The sequence below is a fragment of the Anas acuta genome, chromosome 18 (genome assembly GCF_963932015.1).
Source record: "Anas acuta chromosome 18, bAnaAcu1.1, whole genome shotgun sequence".
In the NCBI taxonomy this organism is placed as follows: domain Eukaryota; kingdom Metazoa; phylum Chordata; class Aves; order Anseriformes; family Anatidae; genus Anas; species Anas acuta.
In genome coordinates this window covers 11,086,299-11,104,864 of record NC_088996.1, presented here as the reverse complement: position 1 = coordinate 11,104,864, position 18,566 = coordinate 11,086,299, and the positions used below count along the sequence as shown (strand labels likewise).

The window sequence follows — 18,566 nt, the reverse complement described above, 5'->3', positions numbered from 1 at the left end:
GTGTACCGAGGGAAGCAGAGCGTGAAGCCTGTGCTGGCTGATGGGAGGCGATATGACGGCTGCCAACAAAGCCTAGCTTTCTAGGGAGCAACAGGAGGTCAAAAAGGAGTTATCCAGTTTTCGTTTTCCCCCCCCGTGATGTCTGTCTGATTTCCCCTTAGTCGTCTCCTCAGCCCTTTGGACTGACCCCAATAAACGGTTTAAATTCACAAAGTTGCCCCGGTGTTGTGATTTTAGGCCCCATGAAAATGTGGACACACATTTTTCAGCCCAGCCTAACCCCTGAATGTTCGTTTTTTCATTTATATTCACTTCTGCTGCGCTCCCTCTGGAACCTGGAACCAAAGGTGCTGTCAGTCGCCTCCCCACACAGGCCTCTGAGGCCAGCCGCAGACACCAACTCTTCCTGTTTGCAGGTTCCCAGCTCAAAACCAGCAAAGATTTCAGAGCTAAAAAAAGCTTACAAACAATTTTTTCTTCCCACACAAGCACTGGTACCTGTTATTTCCTGAACTGCGAGTAACCGTGTAAATGTGACGCTTCTTCTTAGATGGGCAGCTGGAGTCAGACCTCCTGCACAGTGTTTGAGAAACAAGGGATAAACAAAGGGATATGTATTATGTCCCACATCTGAAAATCAGCCTCACATAAAATATGCACTAAATGATACATGATAATGATACATGATAATGGGGAAGGAAATGCCAGCTGCCTTAATGAATGGTGGTAGGCAAATCTGGAAAAATAAATTATATAATAATCTCTTATTATATTCCCTTTGACATAAACTAATCTTGACCCAGAACAATACTCTTACTCTCCAAGAGAAAATAACTGAGATGCAGCTATAATCACGATACAGGAGTCCAATGCAAACTGGTTTGCGTTTTCTCTTTGTTGTTACAATTTTGCTTCATCTGGTAAATTTTGTGGAGAAGACAAGAACAGAGTGAACTACTTCCAGCTACGGAAAGAAAAGCCAATTGCTACCCTGGGTGGCTGGGAAGCAGCCGCTGAGCTTCCACCCAACGCGTTGCCTTGCTGCTGAAGATGCATGGAGTATATGTAGAGCTCTGGGCACACAGGAGGGTGCTCGTATCTCACCTCAGCACCCAGCTTACCCAGCACCTTGCCTTGGGGTGGGTCAGGGGTTAGGTTGTTTTGCTGCTGTGATGACACGTGTTACTACTTTTGATGGGTTTCTGAGAGGCTTGCATGCCTTTTTTTTTTTTTTTTAAAACTTTTTACCTTGCTCAGCTCTGCAATGGGGATGAATAAAAAGAAAACCAAACAAAAAATCCTTGGAATACATCTTCACCTAGAAATAGCAGATGGATGAGGAAGGTTCTTCCTCCTCCTTGCTCAAAACTGCTGTTCACCAGCATACATTGTGTCCCTTCTAGGCCCGCTCCTGGGCAAGGTGGGCTGGCCCTGCCCAAGTGCCAGATACAGGAGCTTTGTGCAGTGGGCTCTGCCTTGCACACCTCATTCCCATCTCACCCAGCTTGTGCTGTCAAAGATCCATCATCAGGTGAGGAAATTGCCGGTTAGCTTGCAAGCTCGGAACCCGGCTGCCATGGGTGTGTGTACATCTGCGAGAGGGGCTTTGTGAGCTCACACCTAACAGCAAGCTGTGATGTCTCGAGCCCCCATTCATCGGAGCTCATGTTAAGAAGCTGCAACAGAATGTACTTATAACTTTGTGAGTTTGCTCGTGATTTGGCATCTTTTAAAGTCAAAAGGCTACTCTGTGCCTTATAAATTTTTCCATTGCCTCTTAGTGCATAAGATACGGAAACTTAAAACAGTGACTGAGTGGAAGAGAAGTAAAATGTGCTCTCACAAGGTGTGTGGCAGAGGCATGTTCTTTATTTCTGTGTCTTTATTCATAAAAATGCAATGCATGCTTTACTATATATTATAACACATAGTTTTTATACTCTGATAAATGAAATTAAAATATCAAACAGAGAAACCCAGAAAAAGCCAGACGGGTTGAGACCAGTGGTTCAAATAGTATCCTGTCTCCAGCACGGGCTGGTATCAGATGCTGCAGATAAAAGTAGAAGAAACTGTATCGTAGCCTGTTATGAATTAACATGCCCAGGAGAAAAGTTTCTTCCTGACCCTCATCAGTTAGTGGTTGACTTATATGCCAAAGCATACATTACTATACATACGCACGTATTTCTATCTATCTATACCAAGAAGCATGTGACCAAATGCTAAATCAGACTCCTGGTACTTTCACTTACAGGAAAGTCATTCCAAGGAAAGAATTTTCTTCACCGCAAGAGGCTCACACGGTACATAACTGGGAGAGGGAAAGGCAGCTGATATTCACAGCTTAATAAGGGAAACTACCTTTACGAGCAGCACCTGAAATGTGTACCTTTTGAAGATACTTTGGGAATTCTGGTTACATATCTCAGTAATATCTCAGATCTCTGAGTAGCTTTACCTATGTAATTAAGCAAATACTCACACATGTGTAAGTACTTGTAAAGTGACCTAGTTATGCAGACTTCATATTAAACATTCCCTTTTTCTGAAAATCATAGGGTCGTACAAAAACGGGGTTTGAAAGTTCAAGGCAAACCTGACCATTCTGTATCACTCCTGACAGCCACCTAACAAACTCCTGAGAGGCACCAGCACCAAAATTATACACCCCACAGATCTGTCCTGTGCTTTGCCTTCTTTAAGATAGTTTCTACTAATGTCTCACTTCAATTTCTTTGGCTTCAGTTTAAGCCCATGTCCTCATGTCCTACCCACCAGATAAAGAGAACAGATCATTCCTCTCTCTTGATTTGCAATGTTTGAGAACTCTTTTTCCTAATTCCCTTCTGTCTTCTTTGGACTGAAAGCCGTTCAATTATTTCCCTGCTTCCTTACTGATATATTTTCAGTATCTCTGGATTCATTTTTTCCATGTCTTTCCCAAAGTGCGGTGCCCAACATTGAATCAAGTACCCAGCCAAGAGCTTTCAAAGACAGAGTGTGGAAGGATGACTTCATATGTCTCAATGGCTATATTCTATTTTATACAACCTGGATGGTATTTTTGCAATACCATATAAATACTGAGAACCTTACACATTTTCCCACTGAATTTCTTCCCATTTTTAGACTATTTCCCCAATGCTTGCTGGTGCTCAAATCTAGGATACAATGAGATGTTTTCTACTGCAGTTATGGACTGATGGCGGTGATGATTCAGCATATAAAATAGGCTAATTAATGAGCTTAGGAATAGCTACCTCCCCTCAGGCTTATTAATATATTTGGTTTTATCTAAAGGGATCACATAGGATCCAGAACACAAGTGCTAGCAAAAAAAGAGAAATGCAAGATACATTAAAATAATGCAGTGATACTACTATATGCAGTAAGTTTCACAAAAGAAAAATAAAACAATCAGCATGCTGGTTTTCTTTTCATTAAATGTGATTAGCTCATAAAAACTTTGAATTAGTCAGCATGATGTGAATGACTCGTCAGACCTAATTTTAGCAGCTTAATGTTAGCCAGCATTTCAGAAACAGTCATCTCCTTCAACAATAAGCAGAGAGGGATGAGCAGTTCCAGGATAAGACCATCCTATTGCCTTCAGCTCCCTAAACACGCAGATTAGGATGGGATGAACTCCCCTGTGAAGACAGAGAAAAAGTTACAGCAGTCACGGAGAGCCTTGACCAGCCTTGACGCTTCTTGCTGGCTGAGGTCAGGTGAGATAAATTCCATTTAAGGCAACCACAAATTCAGAGATAAATATTTTTAGGTTAGCGTGATAATTAAACATGATGCAAATTAACTGTAATCATCGGGGGGTGGGGGGGGGAACATGATGAGATAATGACAGCGATGTGCAGAGCATGGAAATTCCATGTCATAGGCAACTTCAAAACATTGACATTTTCCCTGTTTTTCCAAATTGAGCTGACAGCTGAGTATGTAGAATTTCTCTGTAAAGGATCACTTTTACAGTCATTTCAGAAGAATAAAAATATTTCATTTTGACAAAATTATGCTGTTTGGTCTCCACATTGATCCTTTTCCTTTTAAAGAAGCATAATAGACTAAAACGAAAAGCAAAGCTGACATTCTGAAATGAAAAGACGTTTTGATTAAAAAAAAAATAAAACAAAAAATTGCTAAGATCACTCTAAAAACAGGGTGATCTTTTCTCCAAGGCTTAATATGATTTTGGTGATTTTGGTTTCAAACTTGAGGTCCCATTTTGGTTTCTGAATGGTGCAGATGAGCCAGTTTGGCCAACCCTCCTAGCCATCAGAGCCACATAACAAAATCTCCATGCAGCACCAAGCCAGCTGACGCACTGCATACCTCAAACTGCGGAGGGAGTGGCATTTCTGGGAATGGCTCACGACAAGGAAATGAGAAAAGCTCGCCGAGATCCCACTCACAGCCCTGGGCAGGGTGTCAGCAGGTTTCCAAAGCTACCCAGTAGCACTGGGTTCAGTTATTCTTGCCAGTTTGCTCCCTCCTGCAAAGAACAGCCCCTCAGACTCACCAGTGTAACCTCAAGACAGGGGTTTCATTTGAACCGCTAGAGAGGTGCAGCTGGCACACAAGCAATCATTTGCTGCGATGGTGGGGGCATTTCAGAGCCTTCTGGAGGTATTGGGAACTGGCCTTCCAAATAAATCAGGCAGTATTAAAAAACATGACCCAGAGGGCAAGCTTCCTTGTTCTTGTTCTCTGCCTGGATCGTTTTCTATCTCTGGGCATCTCCAACATTGGTCCCTGCAGGGTAATAAAGTTTAGACTAAGTTTGCTCAAGTACAGTAGCTGTCTAGTCAACCCAAATGTAAGCTGCTTTCTTGTGCCAGTACTAATCTGTTACTGATACCCCCGCTAACCATTGTGAAGCTCAGCACTGTGTTGTAATGTAGGCATGCTGTCAGTACGAGGTTTATAATGTAAATAGTTGTGCATATGAGTTCATTGTTTATATTCTAAAAGCCGTGCTGGTAGATGTTGTTGGAAGTGTTTTTAATTGCAGTGAAAATCTAGATTTGTGATTCCAGTGACAGTCTACTTAAGGTCACAGCTGCTTTCTGATAAGAAACCTCTCCAGAAGGCTGACAGACAGTTGTCACTGGGTCTTCTGGATCTTCACAGCTGGTGATGAGGGCAACTGCATTAAATGACTTCTGGTTTGTACTAAGGGACTTGATCTCCAGTGCTGACGTCTCTGCTTCTTTTTCCAATGTCTTCTCTGTTCGGTTCCATTCTTGCTCTTTCCGATCCAGTTGCATGGCACTGCAGTGAGGAGCATAAACTTCTGTGGTTTCTTCAAACTGTAGGCAATCCACTTTATAGTATTTTTTCTTTACGTGTAAGACATCATTAAACCTATAGCCCCAAAGAATCTCTCTGGGAACATATGAGCTTCGGGACTGATGGGAAGTTCCCGTTGAATCACCTGTGTAGACAAACGTGACCAATATTTCAAAGTTGTCCTTGGCCAAAGCTTTCCGGTCCAGACCATACAAGGGGCTCTCACTATCGATTTCATGTACTACTGTCACTGGTGTAACGAGTATGATCTGGTCATTCAGCAGCTTCAAGTCCTTGTACTCCATCGTCATTCTCCCTTCCTTGTCTTCCTTGTAGCGCAGCAGCTGAGCTCGCACTGAGCCCTCAACCATGTGGTTTGGTCGGAAATCACCAATGCGCCACATCAGGCAAAATTTGTCATCCCGTAAGCCCACGACAGCATAGTAGCTGAAACGAATGGTCTGAGCTCTTTTTCGCGCTGTGGCCATTTTAGCCAAGGCTGCTCCAATTATGAAGGTGTCGATGATGCAGCTCAGTACGGACTGCAGGATAACCATAAGGATCGCGACAGAGCACTCCTCCGTAACACAGCGGTAACCATACCCAATGGTCGTCTGGGTTTCCAGGGAGAACAGGAATGCTCCTGTGAAGCTACGGACATTTGCGACACAGGGTGTTACTTCTTCGTCACTGAATAAATCTCCGTGTTGGATTGCTATCAGCCAGAAGACCAGTCCAAAGAACAGCCACGAAAGAACATAGGACAGCGAGAATATCACAAACATATGGCGCCACTTTATGTCCACCAGTGTAGTAAATATGTCCACTACGTAGCTCTCCCATTCCCCAAAGATGTGTTTGAAGTACACATTGCAGCTGCCATCTTTGTGAAGAAATCGCTTCTGCAGTCTTTTCGTCCCCGTTTCAGGGCTGTCTTTACAAGACCCTTTGTAACTGATCTTATTTCCCTGTATGTTCACAGGCCTATAGCAACCACTCTGTTCAGTCATCTTTCTCATGTCTGCCTCGTGGCATCAGTTTACAGAACACACTTGTGGTCCCAGGGGCTATTTGTTTTCTTTGTTCATTGGGAATCTATGAAATAAAAGAAAAAGTTTATTTTTGTTTTTAATTTCGTATGCCAGAACTCTGTAAAACCAAAACTAAATATACACGCTCTGTGGCCATCATGAGCAATTTTCTGAAGAGTACAGACCCTGACATTCATTACACAACATAGCTCAAAAACTTAGAAATTTAGCTAGAAAATCAACAAGCTAGAAAATCAACAAGCTAGAAACGTCCGTATCAATCTTAAAATTTGTTACCTAGATAAAAACAGAAACCAAAAACCTTTGTGGGGACCCCGCTGTGAGTATCTCTTCTAATACTCTGGTGAAGAAGGATTCAAATCGGTATGGGCTTTCACGAACACTCACAAGAATGGCATGAGCTCTCTTAAAGTTAGCCAAATATTTGAGGTAGTCAATTGTTCCTGTTTGTTGCATGTTTGTTTGTTTTCCTCCACTTGAAGAAGTGCCTAGGAAAACACCCTCATTTATCCATGAGACTTCAGTGGCATGGACAGATGAATTCAGTGCTAATGTGTTTTCACCAGAAAATGTATTGATCACACAGTCATTCATCATTACTTGCATTTGAGTATTGCCCAGAAAAACCTGGTCATGGAACTGAATTTTACTGAGCTAGTGCTTCAGAGACATATTTGTTCAATTTGTAGAAAAGTATTTACATTTCAAATGAAAAAGAAACCTCTCTGAGGTCCTGGAAACCCTCACAAATAATTCCTTAAAACAAAACAAAACAAAAAAAAATCAATCTGGCAGAAAGTATTTACATTTTTATTAATGAATTTGAAACAAACATGCAGTATGCTAATAAAATTTGTGGATAACACAAATTTAGGAAGCGATGTGAATTAGGAGATTCCTCTGTCAGATCAGAGAAAATAATGGGTGTATTTGCAGATTGCAACCATATGAACTTCAGCAGTATGAAGTGCTTGGCTATATGTTTAGTGACTAATAATAAGAACTTAGTTAGAAACTGAGACCTCATCAATTGAAATCCAATACAAAAGCAAAGACTTAGCTGAAGTAACCAGATACAGGATGCTTACGAATTATTTGTAGGATACAGCACAGAGAAAAGTAAATGCCTTTTCCTACAGGTCTCCAGCTCATTCTACTATATCCCAACCCCTAACACAGAAAACACTGAAAAATCAGAAGTGATAGAGTATATAGCTAGAGCAATTCAAAATTTTTGCCAAAGGTCTTGCTTTTAACTAATATTTTTGAAAAAAAAAAAAAAGGCATTTTTTTGAGGAAAAGCTGTCATTATTCTCCAAAATTGTAAGCTTTCAATGGAAAAATGGCAAGTACTTTTCCCATTTTTAAGCTGGTTTCATCTGACAAAAGTTCAGATGTAGGTTTACAATGAAGCCAACATATTCATGGAAAATGAATTTACAAAAATGTTTCCCTGTGGTAGTCTTTTTTCTCAGCTCTTCATTCACTTTGCTTCGGTATAAATGACTGCACACAGTTTAAGGCAGAAGAGAGTCAGGCCCACGGAGTGTAATATATATTGGATGGACTAGATTAACAGACCTAGAACTCTTCTCCCATCCAAGGAACAATGACAAGCATGCAAAGACACTATTCCAAAAACACTTAAAAGCCAAACATAGTTTCCATTTCTTTTTTCTTTTCTTTTTTCTTTCTTTCTTTCTTTTTTTTTTTTTTCAGCACAGAAATGAATGTGACATATGGTGTCGTAGCCTCAGAATGTGGCCTTCATTAAAAAACACAACATTAATGTTTCCAAAAATACTTCTTGGAATACAGTCTTTGGAAACATTCATATGACTTGCTTTACTCATAGCTTTAAACAAACACTGTAGCCTAGTCCATTGACGACTCTTGACCTAACATTTTATAAGTCATATTTAACAACAAACAAAAACTGGAAACTGTTGATTTATTTTTTTAAGAACCTCATAATGTGAGGTGTGAAAATGAAGTAAATTGTAATCAGGAGCCAATATAATCTTAAACAAAAAACATACTTAGGGTTATACTGTTTTTCTTATTAACTGATTCAAAATAGAGTTCCTTGAAAATACTCACAAACACCTTGGGACTCTAAAACAGACTAACCAGTTCACAAAAAAAAAAAAAGGCTACTGAGTTGATTCCACCATCTGCTGTTGCCATCAGCAAATAATCATATTTTAAAAGTGGTGTTTTGCTGGCACCATCTTCAAATTTTGCTGGTGCTGGCAACAATGAGAGACTGTCACACATACAGCTATGTGGAAAAGTCCATTCTGATTTTTATGGCAGTCTGTGACACACCGGAGAGCACTTTTGCATCGGGAACTCTGACCCCACTTAGGGTGTCTCCTAAGTACAGGTTGTGGTAACATATAATCTGGTGAGTGTCTGTGATGGGGACTTGACTGGTGCAAATGAAGCTGTGCAGTTAGATGCTGGACTGGATTTTGTAAAGCAGTTAAGAGTATATCTATAACAACACAGGGATGTGATGCTGAGCCTTTTAAAACAGGACCAAATAAGCTAGCCTTGGAGCTGGATGGAGTGGAACAGAATCGGTGCAGAGGAAAACTACCACATATATTGCTCTCAGGATCTGAGTTAATCTTTCTCCGTCGTGTCGAAAATTGGCTTGCTCAGAGCCATTTGGCATTACACAGTGGAGACGTGCCCCAAATGACCTAAAATCCCAAATGTGCTTGAAAGTCTTAGGAAATAGCCTCCTCAGTCACTCAAAAACATCTACAAATGTTGCCCAGTATTTTGGGTGTGCTTAAAGGTGAGCCAAATCTTAACTTTTCCAGGCTACCTCTTAAAGTCTCCTGAGTGCAATAATGATCATGCATCATAATTAATAACTCTTTTATATTGTCTAATGTTGCTCAGAACATTTAAGTTTAAAAAAACATCCTTCAATGTTTCTGAATTATGTAAGCTTGTATTACGATCAGTACTTCATTCATGGGGACACTTTTAAAAAGGCACGTGATTTTCCTACTTCAAATGAGAAGCAGTGAGGCTGTGGAGCCAGATGTTCATTGCTCACTCTACTGAGACATGCTGCCTTTCGCAGAGCTGTCTGAAGACTATTATTATTACCAAATTTTAAAGGGGAGAAGACCACAGACTTGTAACCAGACTTATGAACCTAAATCTTGGAGCTGTTTCAAAACTCTTATTTTTTCAAAATGGACAAAATATTTTACACATCCCAAGAAACCCGTATGAATCACATTAAAGGTCCTACTACCTGGTAAAGATTAACAAAGGGTATGGGGGAGGATTTAAAAACATTCTCTGCTCACTAACGCTCATGGATCAGTTGCTGCAAATGATTCTCAGATGTTGCCAGGAAGTGTTTTCACCTTCCTCTTACAATCACAAACCCTTGCCCTTTTTTTGTCTTGCTTTTACTTTCTGTTCTTTTTTTTTTTTTTTTTTTTTTTTTGGTGTGTGTGTGTGGTTTGGTTTTTTTCTTTCTTTTGTTTCTGGGCATGTTTATACACATCTTAAGCCTCCTCTTGCATACTATTCTGTTGTTCAGAGCAGGAAGCATGTTGAAATTTAAAGCAGTTTTGGTAACCATCTTTATAAGCTTATTTTCCCCAAAATACAAACTTATCAGAGGTAAAAACAGAGCAGTGAAACTGTATAGGATAGAATGAAGACAGAAATAGAGAAATCTTAAAAATTTCATTAGAGTAAATGCCAGAGAAGGCTCAGAAGTTCTTCTATACTTATTGGTCTCAGAGTTCAGAAAATCAGCATGTATTCTTGATTACCTGAGCCAAGGGTAGGACCGACTGTGCTGGATACTAAAATACACAACTGCTTTACAGCTCTGTGTTTGTATATACGGATCCCCCAAACTGGTATTATCACAAATATCTCACCCCAGTGAGATATGGGAGAAAAGTAAATGAATTGCTATATTTAAAAGGCCACAAAGAGGTATAGTGGCAGAACTAGGGACAAACTCAATACCTGATTACACCCCATGAGGAGCTACAACAAAGCAAACACCAGCAGAAGCAAGCCTTTATCATATTTATCATCTTAGTCTAGTTCCTCTTGAATAAAGCAGCTGTACCTAAAGAACTTGAACATGATTTTCATCAACTCAGAACAGTAGTAACTTAAAAGCTTTAAGCATCCAGTTTAGACTTAGAGATTTTTAAAGCTTTTCAGTAAATGTAATTCTCAATTTTGTCGTGAGTTCAGGGTGTAGCGTTTTATGAGGATAATCCCTATATTGCACCTTAACCTAATACCTAACGAGTTGTTGTTAAACCTGGTTTATGACTGTATTTTCCCATTATGTAAACAAGTAGGGGCAAATTTTTGTTCGGTGACAACTTCAGTCAACAGCTTGTTTGTAAAACATTAAGCAAAACAATGTGAAGATCTTGGTTCCAGAATAATTCTGTTCTGAGAATGAGATTAAATCAAAAGGAAAACAACTTGAAACCTCCAAATGAAACCGGGTACTCTCACTCTAACTCCACACACATGGATGTGGATGTCTCTCTAGCATTGGTTTAGCAATCACCTCAGTTTCCTGCTGCCTTTTGGAAATGGCCTGAAAGGTTTCCAGTTTTAGTCATTGTTGTGTAACCCTGGAAGGCTTTCAGCTCAGAGACTAGAAATGTGACAAGTAGAAACCTTTGGAGCTGCCTTGGAACTGGCTCAAGTACTTGTTCCTTTAAAACAAACAAACAAACACAAACAAATCAAAAAACAATCAGTATCCACAATATCTAAATAAGTCCTTTGTAGGACAGCATGTAGGCCCTTCTTTCCTTCCTTCTTTCCATCTTCTTTCTCTCCCTCTCTCCCTTTCCTTCCCTCCTTCCTTTCTTCTTCCTCTCTTCTGCTTTGGAAAGGGACCTAATTTTTAATATGTAAGCCAGTTTTTCTTCAGAAATGTAATCCTCAGAGCAGGCTTTGAATGCTGTGATTCACCAGGTGTGCATCTCACGCCTACCACAGGCCTCCGCCACATCCCTGCGAGCCGTCTCCACCAGGTGTGCTTCAGGACGCGCCACTCTGCTTGGAGATCTACTGCCTGTATGGCTTGTGAGCCTGATTATCATTAGCCCATGAGATAGATTTATCTCTTAGGTGCAAGCTCTTTCACTCGCCTCCTCTGGCAGGGCAAAAAATCTCACTGAGCCCACAGTTTCAGAGAGTCCGGTACCCGTGTTCTCTAACAGCTCAGGCCCAAAAGCCTGACAAGCACAATTTCGTTATAAGTCTCTTCTATATTTAATGTTCTCGAGTCAGATCCTCCAGATTACGGAAGGGTATCCCAGTGAGAGGAGGGGAAATGCAAAGTCCCCTGCATGAACATGGCACAGTCCCAGACCCAGAGCCCTGGGGGCAGAGCTGCAGGAGGGGGGGCCCCCACCACAGCTCCCACGGTGCCAGATCAGTTTGGGCTCCTGTGCTGGCTCAACAGGAGGGGAGCACACCCCAGCTGGGAGCTTCAGGCACAAAACTTCTTTATACCCACAGTGGTGTCTATGAAGTCATTGAAGCAATGCTTCTAAGTGGCTCAAATTTCCCTTTAAAATTAAAGTTTTCTTGTTCTGATCACTTCTGATCAGATGACTGCATGCAGCAGAGGTTGTAGGGCCACAGTTCAACCAGCCGTGGGACTCTGCCACATCTCCAATAAGCAGTTTTGAGAGCATCATCATGTAAGTAACACCCTTCCTCTCTGTCATTTTGTGAATATAGGTCTTTCAACAGCAAAGATTCCAAATACAGAAATAAAACCAAACTTTGAATAGTCTAGGCTCAAAGCTTGAGAAAAAGGGTATTTCTTGGACCTCGTATTCAAAACCTCAGTGCAGAGAGAAGACCTAAAGTATCAATACAACAGTGTTTATTAAACATCTTAAAAGAGAGACATAAATAGCACAAAGCAGCAGACACTTGCACACATTTTAAAGTCATGCAATAGTGCTGTAATCTACACTGGAACAACTCACAGTAACAGATATATTGACATTTAATTCATCTAAGTGAAACCAGATCTACTTAAAAAAAAAGAAAAAAAAAAAGAAAGAAATTTGGCCCCATAAGTTTGAAAAGACAGACTCTGACAGTTGCTTCTTGATGAAGGCTGGTTACCAGTTTCAGAGCCACAGGACAGGTTTAAAGTGAAGGAGCCCCCTGATTACCACTCAGAGCAGCTCCCAAAATCTGTAGAAAGCTGAAAACGTCTATTTTAATTTATTCGCACTGTATGCACTGCTTGGTTTTAGCCAAGAACAAGCAGTGGAAACACTGAAATACCAGGAGAAATGGAAAGTGCTGGCAACTTGAAACTCTTGATTTCAGGCCTCACTGCCATTCTTTGTCTCAGACAATTTGGCAGGGGCGAAACCTAAAACTGCTCCCTCTCAGGACTCTCTTCCTCTTTTTAACCCTGCGCTCCCAGCAGCTCCTGCACCAGGGCAGCTGGGCACGGAGCTCTTGCCATCAGGACACCCACAGCAGTCTCCACTATTGCAGCTGTGGGTAGGTGCCCGCTGCATGCGGTGTCCCCGTGGGCACAGCGTGGGCCAGGGCTGCCTTAAGAAGCCAAGACCCCGACCACAGCAGGGAAACAGTAATTCCCGAGGCCGACCCTCAAAGGTGACCCTGGTTTGTGTGCAGGGCAGCCCACACCTGCAGGAGGATCCACCTGGGGCCACTCTCATCTGCCTGAAAATGCCTCCGGCCAATTCTCATCCCACCCTGTACGAGCCATGTGTGCTTCAGCACTGGGCTGACAGGGAACAGCCTCTATCTGAGGTCAGGCTCCTACAGCCTCAGTTTTAAAAAACAGGGCAGCTGGGGCACATCCCAGACCTGAAAATCTACCATGTATGCAGACATGGAACAGCTGAAAAGATGTATTTTAGGTCCAGTCTGTTTCCGGTGGAATTCAGTAGCCAACCTCTCCGTAACTTCACCGTGCAGAATCCCCTGGGCTTTAATACAAGTTAGCTGCGAGGCAATTGAGTACAAGTATTAGCACTAATTACGATTTCCTCCTCCCTCCTCCCCTGACACACTGAGCCGCCACACAGTGAAGGTTAATTTCAAAAGTTCTGCATCTGTCTGCGGTGGGATTTCTCCCCACATGGAGCCTGATGGGTTACGTTCAGCACAGAAAAAAACCTTCAAGGAACTTTTCCACCGTATCTCGTTGGCAGGGAACAACAGAATGGTTTGTTGCAGCTCTTAATAGACGTGATGTAATGTGTTCAGCAATAGGTAAGTGGCAGGTCATGAACAATGACAGAATCAGATTAGATAATGCCGACCACTTTCAGCTAACAGGGCCAACACGCTCAGCTTTGATATTTGCCACAGCTCAGTGCTGCTATATCTCTTCTCAAAACACCGCGGGCTATTAATTAAATATGAGTCTGGGGGCAGGCCAGAGCTGTGTTCTAAACGGATTCTCCCACTTGCAGGGGCTGCTGCACAGCACTGCTCTGAAACAGAAAGCTTGCTGCTTGATTTCTGTTTTCTGGGCACAGTTGTAAATCAGATACCCAGGGAAGGGTGTGACACAGGTTCAGTGTCTTTCCAGTTGTGCTCTTTACTCAAATATGTCTCTAGCAGAAAGGTGAGTAGGTACAGGGCTGTACCTCTTGTGGCACTACAGTTAGATCCTGCAGCCCTATGTACTTCAGTGCTCTCTGCTCCTCTGTACACTTATCAAAAACAACTGAGAAAAGAAAAGGATATGTGGCTTTAACCAGAGAGTTACTCAAAGATCAGAGAATGCCTTATGCTGTCTGTGCAAGTTTTAATCCTGCCAATTCAAAAGGTGGAAGCTTTGTCAATGGAAAGCCTTGTGCTGGTGTCAGTGAAGTCTAGATCAGATGCCTTGCTGTGTTATTTCATATACAGGACAGAATAAAAGAGAATCCCAAGTTAGCATCACGAGTGAGCTCTGCCCAATAGATGAGAGATGTGAGTAAGAAGCATAAGGATCTCCAATTTTTTGTTAAAAAGTCTTTTAAAGGCTAGTAGGAAGTTCCCAAAGACATCACTTGACGCTAGTTGTTAACTTCTAATGGCTATCACATATAGAGGGGAACACTTGCAGCTTTCTTCTGAAACCAGCTCTGGGCTACTGTCTTCAGCATGAATGTCATTATAATTCTCAGAAGCAGCCTCATCCCACCTAATAAAATATCTCAAATGCCAATGAAATCACCAAAGCCTGTAACTTTTTGAAACTAAAGTATGATCTAATAGTGACCATTTTACATTAATTCACTGAGCAAACTGTGAGGACAAGGTAAAAAAATAAAAATAATGTATATGTATATATAAAAATCAAAAAAAAAAAAAAAAAAGTAAATAAAATGAATCCTATCCACACTGACTTTTTAGGAAATATCATTGAAAAAATCCATTGTCTCTGTCTGTCCAATCTTTTCCCAAATCGAAGAGGTTGAAATATGTATTGGCTAAGGATCAAGTCAAACAATACACCAGATTCTTTTTAAGATAAGCATCAGAAAATTCTGTAACGGACATTAACACGTGTAGTCATATAAACCAGACAATCAAATACTGTGCCTCAACAAGTCAATTTATCAATCATTTCTAGGGCCAAGAATAACTATTTGCTTTTCTGAGCAGCTCTGTATGAATTTCCTTTCATGTGTGACTGTAGATACAGCTGAAGCACACCTCTGCTGTGTCTCAATATGATTTTTTCTCAAGTCTGGTAGAGGCTATCATGTCACTCAGTTCATAGCCTGTGACTGAAGCTGCTCAGCCAAGGCCCGTAGTCCAACGTGGCATCCCACGTTTTAGGTACTTCATCCAAACCAAGACACGCTTCCACATTTTTTCAGACTGCATTTGTCACCACTTCTTTAAAGCTTGTGAAATATACATGTAGTAAATGGTTTCAGAGATCAGAGGCCTGATCCAAACTCTACTGAAGTCAGCAGAGTGGTTCTCTTCGATGTCTCGTTTTGGATCGGATCTAACTCTTGGGTTTCTCAGTATCACCACAGGCAGTATTCATCGTTGCTCTTCAGAATTGGCTCCGTTTGCTGGAATTACAGCAATACTTTCTAAGGAACCAGGGCATTCTTTTGATCTTCATTTTCTTTGGTTCACAGTCTTTGGCAGAATGTTGACTTTCCATATTGCTACTTAATTCCACTGGGATCTACTTGAAATTTGGGAACGGGAAGCTTCTTCCAGAGATGACTTTCAACACCTTGTAGAGCAGATGGATGAACCTTTGTATGTGCATCCTCATGAGCCCCAATCTCAGCATGGATGCAAGTGATCTGGAAAGGCAGGTTATTCTGAATTTCAATAGTCTTTTTTTTTCTTTAACTTAAACTCAGCATGGTGTTGGCCACTCTTTTTTTCAACTGGCTTTCTCTTCCCAAGTTCAGTGCCCTAATTTACAGTATGTTGGTGTTTTGCAAGGCAGATAATTAAAATAATGTGGAAGTGGAAAACCACGTATTTGTGTATGTGGGTGCATTTGGACCGTACATTTAAGAATTTGATTTTTACCTCAGTGTGTGGGTTGCAAAACTTCCTCCTAGGTCTCTTAATCTATCCCACAGCTTATTCCTGACCACCTGATTGAGATTCTGAACACAGCAAGTAGTATTTTAAGAAATACAGAGAAAGGCAGAATCTCCTTTTAAATCTTGTTTCTTCTCCCCCACCTTTAAAACATTGTTAGATAAGTTACTTATTCCTCTGAAGATGTGAACACTCATCCTGAATCAGAGCTCTGCTTCATTTATGCCAGTGTCTACTCTTTAAAGGTGGCCCACATCAAATATTTAATATAATTTTATTCATCATTTATGATTCCGTATACCAAGCTTCTTCTCTCCACCCCATCCAAAACCTTGTGTAGTAGATAGATTTAATTCCTAATTCTAAAATTCCTTTTCAATATTTGCACTGTTTAGCTGTGACACCGAGGAGTGTCATATCACTCATATCAATATCCAATTCTTTTGGATTAATCTGTCACTTCTGTATCAATGTTTCTTAGTCCTTGTCTTTTTCATGTCTTTTCACTGTCCTGCTTCCCAAAGCTGTCTTTTGGACATCCTGTTATGTGTTCATAAGTGGTCAAGTGAAGACAGCTTTCTTCTTTCTCAGCTCTTGGCCTTGACACTGTGCATGTACTATGTATTCCAACAGGCACTGAAAGTGGCTTCAAAATTTGCCTTGCACAGTTTAAAAAGATACTTTCCAGAATGGAGAAAACCTTAAATCTTCTTGGTTTGCCATAATTTAACCAGCTTGACCTTATTTTATTATTTGATATATAAGGACTACCAAGAGTATTTTTTATGTTATTTCTTAAATATCTTCTTTCATTTTGTACATGTTTTGACCACAGTATGTCAAACCTTCACTTGACAGTCTGCTTTGCCAGTAAATTCCCAGCAACTTTGTCAATTTTCTGTCCAAACAATCGTCCTTTAAATCATAGGCAGTTTCTTCAGCTCCTGAAGGGCTTGAGAGGAATCCCAGGCCAGGCACATGGGATAAGGACAATCTAAGAGCTATGGCACTGGGTTTAAATCTAAGAAAAGTGTTCACACCTATGCTTAACTACAAGCAATAAAAGGGATGGACTTCAGCCTGCTTCAACTCTTTGTGGGACTGGAGCCAGCAAGGTGAGCCACTCACTGAAGGCTTTATGATGAACAACTGCAGGAAAGCAACAAACTGATCTCTCAGTCCCATTATAATGAATTTATTCAATCAGCAAATCTCTCATCTGTGTCAGCAGAAGTTAATACATTATTTTCTGTTCAGAAAAATCAAACTGTTTCCAAAGGTGTCAGTGCTTATTTAAATATATAGATACTACATATAGACACACACAAATGTTGCCTTTAACAATAAATGAATAAATGTGAGTTTAGACTTTATTTTTTTTAATCAGATTTTTGTCTTTCAGTGATTTGCATAGAGACTGACTATGTCTCCCTCAGTGCCGAAGGTCTGTGCCTCTGTGGTTGATCTTTGCATGGAAGGTTTTCACTCAGCAGTACTACTGACTGAATGAGCTACTTACGGAAGGTTCAGTTCATTTCAAGATGTTTGTAATGAACCTGTTCAGTCAGCCGTGTTTTTCCTGTTTTACTTCTCAACTGCAAACACTGTGAACAAGTGAGCAGATCTTATCAAGACGATGTTAACAAAAATACATCAAATAAAAATCTGTTACATTACAAATGTCAACACTCACACAAACACACACACAAAAAGATATCTAAACTGAAGTTGCATTGGTTTTATTGCCAAAGCAATCCCCAAGGATTGTTTTGAAAACAGCTTTTCTGTTTTACCTCATAGGTGTTATACCCCCATGAAAATAATTTTTCTCTCATTTCCTACACATTAACTTTATAGGGCTGCAGTCACCAGAGGCATCAGCATGCCGCTGAACAATTCCTGTAAAAAACTCCTAAATTAGTTAGGAATTAGAAGAATAATTACTCAACAAAATTCAATTCAAAAGTGATACACCCAGCATAAGAGACAGATGTTTTGGCCTATATTTTCCCTGGGTCTTTTTTTTTTTCCTCCTGTTTTCACTGATTAAGAGCATCGCTTGCTCCTGCCACAAAGCCAGAGTCACTCAAAAGATCCAGAAATCCGTAGGCTATTAACTAAACCTCAAAACACTATCAGGGCCTGACAAGCTGTGAATCATGTGAGCTTGGATTGGTGGCATTCTTCCTTAGGAACATTTTGTATAGTGCTAAGCTGTATTCACTTCATACTGAAAAGATCTTCGGGGAATTAGGTCTGTGAAAAACATAAAGTGGTGTTTCCCACAGAAAAAAGCAAGTCACACCACTTGGGTGTCTTAGTCTGGGAGCAACTGCAATGCTTATTATGCTCAGGAGAGAAAGTACAGATTAAGGAGACTAAAAAGTAACCTGAAAGGTCCTGGAAAGGAGCCAGCAGAACTGTAACAAAGGCAAAGCAACCTGAAAACAATAATGTCACAAAACATCCCGCAGGAAGAAACGAGGATGGATCTTCAGGCCATACGAATGCTAGATAGATGAAGTTATCTCCCAGCTAACTGCCAGCACAAACATCATTCACAAAGCTTGACAGCTGCAGAGCACTTAGGAGAGGAGCTTGTGTTTAAAGGCA

The 18,566-nt window shown here is 40.8% G+C and overlaps 1 protein-coding gene across 3 annotated transcripts in view; it reads right to left on the bottom strand.

Annotated features, from left to right (window-relative positions):
- Nucleotides 1–1,849: 1,849 nt before the first annotated feature.
- KCNJ16 (potassium inwardly rectifying channel subfamily J member 16) overlaps nt 1,850–18,566 on the bottom strand; it is a 34,785-nt gene continuing 18,068 nt past the window's right edge. For all 3 annotated transcript variants that reach the window (XM_068654643.1, XM_068654644.1, XM_068654645.1), the window contains one exon: nt 1,850–6,402. In XM_068654643.1, the coding sequence (XP_068510744.1) occupies nt 5,037–6,326 (1,290 nt within the window). In that variant the 5' untranslated portion in view covers nt 6,327–6,402 and the 3' untranslated portion in view covers nt 1,850–5,036. The remainder of the gene's footprint in view (nt 6,403–18,566) is intronic.